The sequence below is a fragment of the Aythya fuligula genome, chromosome 3 (assembly GCF_009819795.1).
Source record: "Aythya fuligula isolate bAytFul2 chromosome 3, bAytFul2.pri, whole genome shotgun sequence".
Classification (NCBI taxonomy): Eukaryota; Metazoa; Chordata; class Aves; order Anseriformes; family Anatidae; genus Aythya; species Aythya fuligula.
In genome coordinates this window covers 11,355,079-11,361,627 of record NC_045561.1, presented here as the reverse complement: position 1 = coordinate 11,361,627, position 6,549 = coordinate 11,355,079, and the positions used below count along the sequence as shown (strand labels likewise).

Sequence of the window (6,549 nt, the reverse complement as noted above, 5' to 3'; positions counted from 1 at the left end):
TTAGTAAGGAATTCCTAGTGCTGGAATTACCTTAAATACCACCTCAAACTCTAGTCTTTGCTTACTGTCTCATCACTGGCATCCCTACTGTTCTTTCTGGGACTTGAGTTTTCCCTATGTTCTTATTCGTGTTTTTTCTTAACTGCAATACTAGTCTTTAAACACCCACAACACCTGGAAGAACAGAGAGAAAACTGCTATCAATGCAAACGTGTACAAAAGATTTATTGTAAACAAAATACTTCTGTGCAAACAGTTAGGAAAATAGTCTTCTGTTCTTTAGAAATGGCACGTGACTTTTTTAAAATGTCAAAGCCACCAAACCTACTCTGTAGGTACTTCATGCAGTAACAGAGCACAGATGAATTGGTCCACTCAGCAAGGTATGATTTTTTTTTTTCTTGCAGTGTGGACCTCATCTCTGAGGCTTACTGTTGACTCTTAAGCAAGACCTATTTTTTTTTAATGTCTCTGAAGTAGGAAGATTGATAACGACCAAACAAAACAAAACCAGAGCTGTAGCAGCATGAGGACTGCCTCTGTTGGCTTCTCAGGCCCTTGGTGTGTGATCCCCAGCCAGTATTTGTCATGTGAAACTCCTCAGCATGGGTCCTTATTCGTCCTGGACACTGTACTCTCATCTTAGCTCAGGCTGTAAAATTCACGCACGGGGTGTTCCTCTAGCCTGTCAAATTCATTAAGGCGGAAGTGAGTTGCCAGTTTGTTCACCATTCTCTTCAGGGTGGCGGAGGCTGCAATGACTTGAAAGATTAGGAAGAGGGCAAAGATGATATTGACTGATCTTTCCAGTGGCAGGATTTTCAAACCTTCGTTACAAAGCAAGAAGAGAATTATAGGTAACTGCAGGAGGAGAGTCAGGAGCCAAAACCCAGCCAGCTCAGGGACCTGTAACAGGGAGATATCACCTTTTAAAAACTGGCAGCTGGGGATGAAAAAACACAAAACCAGTAACTTTTAATCTTCTAAAACACAGGAAATAATGTGAAATGGCAAAGTGAGGTGGCTTAATATTTCTGTATACCATGGTTTTAACAGTGCTTGTATTTTCTGAAAAACAGTTTTGGGGAGTGAGAGGGGTCCCCTCTGAGGGTGGACTTCTTCGAGTCCACAGAAGTTAATGGAAGTTGGTGCCAAGGTAATACAAGATGCAGGCTGTAAATCAGAAATAACCTCAACTTACAATCTCTTGAATGAACTGTCACGCCATTTTAATTATGTTCAACTGCAGAAAGCTCTCCTACACAAAGTAACATGTATGTGTAGTAACATACCTTCTCCTGCAGGTTGCCGATGTATCCCAGGTACAGTCGAATGATCTCTATTAGGGAGGCTAGGATCATGACTGTGACCAGAATGAACTTGTAGTAATCCGACAGGACTGCATACTAGAGGGAAGAAGAGAGTAGAATTTTCTGCCGTGCTGTTTCATAGTATGTCATCTGTGGTTAAATGAAAAAACTGTATGCTACTGTAAGTTTACAGTGTTGTATTGGCTTTCAAATCCTCCTGAGCCTCCAGTTTCAAGCAAATCCCAAATAAACCTACTAAATTCTAACGTCAGTGAGCACCATCTCTGTACAGGGAGGTGTTTGCTCAGAAACATCACACTTACAAACAACTACTTTCCTTCAGGACTTACCTTCAGCTGGAGCATGACAACACTGCTGAGCCACCAAAACGGGAAAAAATAAACGTTGAAATAGAGGGACATCTGTAGTGGTAAGCTGGAAACTATTTCACTATCTGTAGATAAACAGAAGCTTTTATCACTCCTAGTTTGTACCATAGTTCAGACAGAAAGATTATGTTCCATCTTAGCTTCAAGCAAGAGCATTAACACCTTTCTGAATCAAGTTAAATGTTAAGAAAAGGAATTTCACATATCAAGAAGAAGAACTACCCTATCTTAGGCTACAGTATTTTCTGGAATCTAAGGTAACTTCCAGTATACAGGATACAGAAATTTTATTGCTTAATTGTAAATTCAAGCTGTGTGTCTGATTGTGGAGTAAGCCATAAGCTACTACCTAATCAGTCTGACTGATGGGCTTAGCTCAAGTATTGCTGTACACTGATACTGCAGAAATATTAAGTGGTAATTTTTATTGCTGTTCTTAAGAGAATGGTCGAAGTTGAAATAAGTAAATACATGATTATCCTCGTTTTGTACATGATCTTGTGTAGGGACTTAATGCTAGAGAGCAGAAACCCATTAATGCTTTTAGTTCTTGAGTTAAGAATTTCAAATTCATGTCAAACTAAAACTTAGTCATTAAAGACTGTATCAACACACTTTGTTCTCTTCAATGTAAAGAACAGTAAATATTGAACTCTGCAGGCTGTAAATTCTATATTTACCATTTAATTATAGATTTAAAAGATTAGACTGAAAACAAGGAGAAATTTAAAAGGTTATTCCAAGGGAATTGTTCATTTTAATGGGTGAAGTTTTATTGCCATGGTCAACTGATACTGCAACCCATTTACTTCCATTACCAGCAATCCCATTTTTAACATTTTCCCCAAATGTAGACACATTTCCTCACTTGATTAGTGAAGCTAAACTCTAACTAAGAAGCACTAACTAAAAACTAAGCAAGTTTAGAAAGTATTTGTTGTGACCTGTTGATTTGTATTCAAGTTTTCTGTCTGCTACAATTATGACATTAATTGAAACTCAGACTGACAGCTACACTTCTTTGCTTCCAGACTCAGAACCACCTCTCTTCTGATATTACTGTCTCATTACGTATCTTCCAATCATTTTCATACCTGTCTTTGTTCCACCTCAGTCTGGCATCCCTGTTTCCATTCCAGCAACATGCAGCCTGGTACAGTCTGTTCCAGAAGTCTTTATGATAGTTGCAGAAGTATTCATGGTAGCTACTACACTAGGTGGGAAGGGAGGAGGATTTGGGAGTAGAACTAGGACAGACCTTAAGGGTAGGGTGTGAGGGGCAGGAATTTGTACTGAAATAGAAAGTGCAAGACAACCAATATCCTTGTTTAATAATCCCTTTTTTAAGCATCAGCGCTTTGCTACAATCTACAAATGAATGAAAATCTATAGGTACTTCAGTTTCACTATCTACCTGAATTTGTTCCAGCTGTCCTAATGAATGTACCTCTTCAAGCTTTGGGTATCTTGTGTCCAAACTGTGCAGGGGTACTGACCTTACACCAGTAACTCAGTTGTTTTATTTGTTCTTGTTGTTCCCTATAAATCCTTTATACTTTATTTTGGAGGTCTGAGTATCTGGTGTGTGAGTAACAATGGATTTTACCTGTAGTATTTCACATGCACGCTCTCCCAGTGCTGTTAAGGTGGGTGTAAGTATCCTGTATAACTGACTTTAAATCATCCTGTTGAGTATTTTAAGAGTCCAGGAAACCAGCCCTAAGCCTACAGCACGTTAAGTGTGGGGTGATGCTGAAACTCTGCTTGCTCTACTCCAGAAAATATTCACTAAACCACGCCAGATTATTGGCGGTGAAACCAGATCTCGTGTACAGGGCATCTCCACTTTCCACCAGCGTTGCCCGGGCTTGGAGGAGAGCGATGGGGCTCCCCTCCATGCTGGGGCCACCAGCTCCGCCATCCCGCCCCTACACAATTTTTGGGACAGCGGCGCCTTCCCCTCACCGCCCACAACCGCCCCAACGGCCGCCAGGCGCCGCTTGGCGCCGCCATCTTGGTTGCTGGCAAGCGCTCCCCGCCCGCCCCGGTAGCCGCCGCCGCCATGTTTGTTGCGGGCAGGCCGCTTACCTGCGCGCTCTCCCGGGAGCGGCGGGGCGGCGCCGCGGCTGTCGGTGAAGACGGTGCGGCTGAAGGAGCCCAGCCGCCGCCTCAGCGGCTCGGGCAGCGACATGTTGCGAGGCAGCGGCTTGTCGCGACTCCGCCGTCGCCCTGGCGACGGGGCGGGGGTGCGCAGGCGCGGTGGCGGCCGCCGCGCTCCTGCTGAGAGCGTGTGGTGCGATTTTGGAGCTGTTCGTGCTCAAAGTCAATGTCCGTGAGGCTCGTTTTGTGACACCATCATCAGGGTTGGAGAAGACCCCCCCAGATCATCTGGCCCAACCATCACCCTACCACCAGTGTCACCACTAAACCATGTCCCCAAGCACCACGTCCAAACTTCCCTTGAACGCCCCCAGGGATGGTGACTCCACCACCTCCCTGGGCAACCTGTCCCAGCGCCTGGCTATTTCTGAGGAGAAATGTCTCCTAATTTACAACCTGAGCCTCCCCTGGTGCAAATTGAGGCAATTCCCTCTAGTTTTATCACTAGGTACCTGCAAGAAGAGGCTGACCCTCAGCTCTCCACAAAATGCCCTCTCCTCGAGGCTGCCTCTCTCTGTCACTAATAAAAGCAGCAGTGCAGACTTTTTATTCCAGGTAGGTTTTGTCCCTTATGGGATGCCCTCCCAGCACTAAGAAAAGCTGTTAGCATGAAAACAATTTCTGCTTGTTCCTGCTTTGGAAAACAATCACTTTGTGTCCGAAACCTCAAGATGAGGTGGTCTGTTCACCAGGTTTTTCAGCTTCCCGTAGGGCCTGATTCCTTCTGAGGAGAAAGGATGTGCCCAGAAAGTTATTTTCCTCATGACCTGAAGGAAAGAACAGCTAGTGCCCTTTAATATGAGGGCTGGTAACAATTGTGGTTTTACTGAACATAGTATGTCATGTCAACTCCTGTTCCATCTCCTAAATCCTTTTCCCGTCTCCTCCCTCCTTTCCCCAAATTGTATTTAGCTACTTCCCTGGGTGATCGTTCTCTAGTATGACTTTCCAAACTCAATTATCTCTGACTAAATAATTTAAAGCCTAGTTTAAATTTAATTTCTTTCTATCCCACTGGGAGAACTACAGAGAAAGATAGCTAAACAAGCATGAGTTCTGAGAAATCCATTTGGCTATCGAGCTGATGAACGATGTGGTATTGACAACAGATACTGTTCAAAGGGTTCTCCAAACACGTGTATGGCAGCAGGGATCCGCACAAAAATAAGTAAATAAATAAACTGCCTGTGACAGCCTGCAGAAGAGATGAGGAGGAAGTGATTTTCAAATAATGGCAGCAGATTTGGAGAAGGAATTACAGATATCCCAGAATTTGAAGGGCTGCTGAAGGCAGCGGGCTCTGCTGTGTAAGTGATCTTATAAAATAAACCTTGAAGTGCAGGCGAGGCTTATCCCTATTTCACAGAAAAGATGAAGCAGCTCAGTAGCACTATCAGGTCTGCCTGGTACCAGGGCTACCTAGGCGGCTCAGGTAGGACAGCTCTACAAGCAAATAATTTAGTAAAAGCATCAAGTCTGAATGTTTGTTCAGCTTTTTTTGACCTGACTTTGTAACTTTGAAGCCTGTCCTGTTACAGGTGTAGTGACAGTGATGCCTGTGCTAGTTAACATGCTTTGGGGGCTCTAAAGCAAAACAAGCTGCAGTTGCAGATGTGCACACAGTTGTGTCCTAGCTCCATATGGATGCCAAAGCTCTGAGGACAGTAGAGTTATACCACAGTTACGGTGATAAAAATCTGGGAGCGGATGCTTGCTGATTAGCGAACTACCTGGTAAATAATTGAAGGGCTCAAAGATGACTTTTACGTTTCAGGAAGCATTAACATTAATGCTGGTTTTCATAGGTAGGTTTCTGAACATAAAAAATGCAATCTCTATTTGTTATCTTGCCAGTAGGTGCTGTCAGACTCGACATCTACAATGGTGACTTTTGCACAAATCTCACCATCAAGTTCTTCTCTATAGACAATGGTGACAATAGACAACCAACTGCATGAAGTTCAACAAGGCCAAGTGCCGGGTCCTGCACCTGGGGCGCAATTACCCCAAGCAGAGCTACAGGCTGGGAGAGGAATGGTTGGAGAGCTGCCAGGCAGAGAAGGACCTGGGAGTGATGGTGGATAGTCGGCTGAATATGAGCCAGCAGTGTGCTCAGGTGGCCAAGAAGGCCAACGGCATCCTGGCTTGTATCAGGAACAGTGTGACCAGCAGGGCTAGGGAGGTGATCGTCCCCCTGTACTCGGCTCTGGTGAGGCCGCACCTCGAGTACTGTGTTCAGTTTTGGGCCCCTCGCTACAAGAAGGACATCGAGGTGCTTGAGCGGGTGCAGAGAAGGGCGACGAAGCTGGTGAGGGGCCTGGAGAACAAGTCCTACGAGGAGCGGCTGAGGGAGCTGGGCTTGTTCAGCCTGGAGAAGAGGAGGCTCAGGGGCGACCTTATCGCTCTCTATGGGTACCTCAAGGGAGGCTGTAGTGAGGTGGGGGTTGGCCTGTTCTCCCATGTGCCTGGTGACAGGACGAGGGGGAATGGGCTTAAGTTGAGCCAGGGGAGTTTTAGGTTAGATGTTAGGAAGAACTTCTTCACTGAAAGGGTTGTGAGGCACTGGAACAGGCTGCCCAGGGAAGTGGTGGAGTCACCATCCCTGGAAGTCTTCAAAAGACGTTTAGATGTAGAGCTTAGGGATATGGTTTAGTGGGGACTGTTAGTGTTAGGTCAGAGGTTGGACTCGA

General features: G+C 45.0%; 1 protein-coding gene across 1 annotated transcript; it reads right to left on the bottom strand.

Annotated features, from left to right (window-relative positions):
- Positions 1-275: 275 nt before the first annotated feature.
- On the bottom strand, positions 276-1,941 carry TMEM17 (transmembrane protein 17). The gene is made up of 3 exons (XM_032185164.1): positions 1,661-1,941; positions 1,293-1,406; positions 276-906 (listed from the first exon to the last, which is right to left on the bottom strand). The coding sequence occupies exons 1-3, from the start codon at positions 1,805-1,807 to the stop codon at positions 643-645; spliced, it is 525 nt and encodes a 174-aa protein (XP_032041055.1). The 5' UTR covers positions 1,808-1,941; the 3' UTR covers positions 276-642.
- Positions 1,942-6,549: the final 4,608 nt, after the last annotated feature.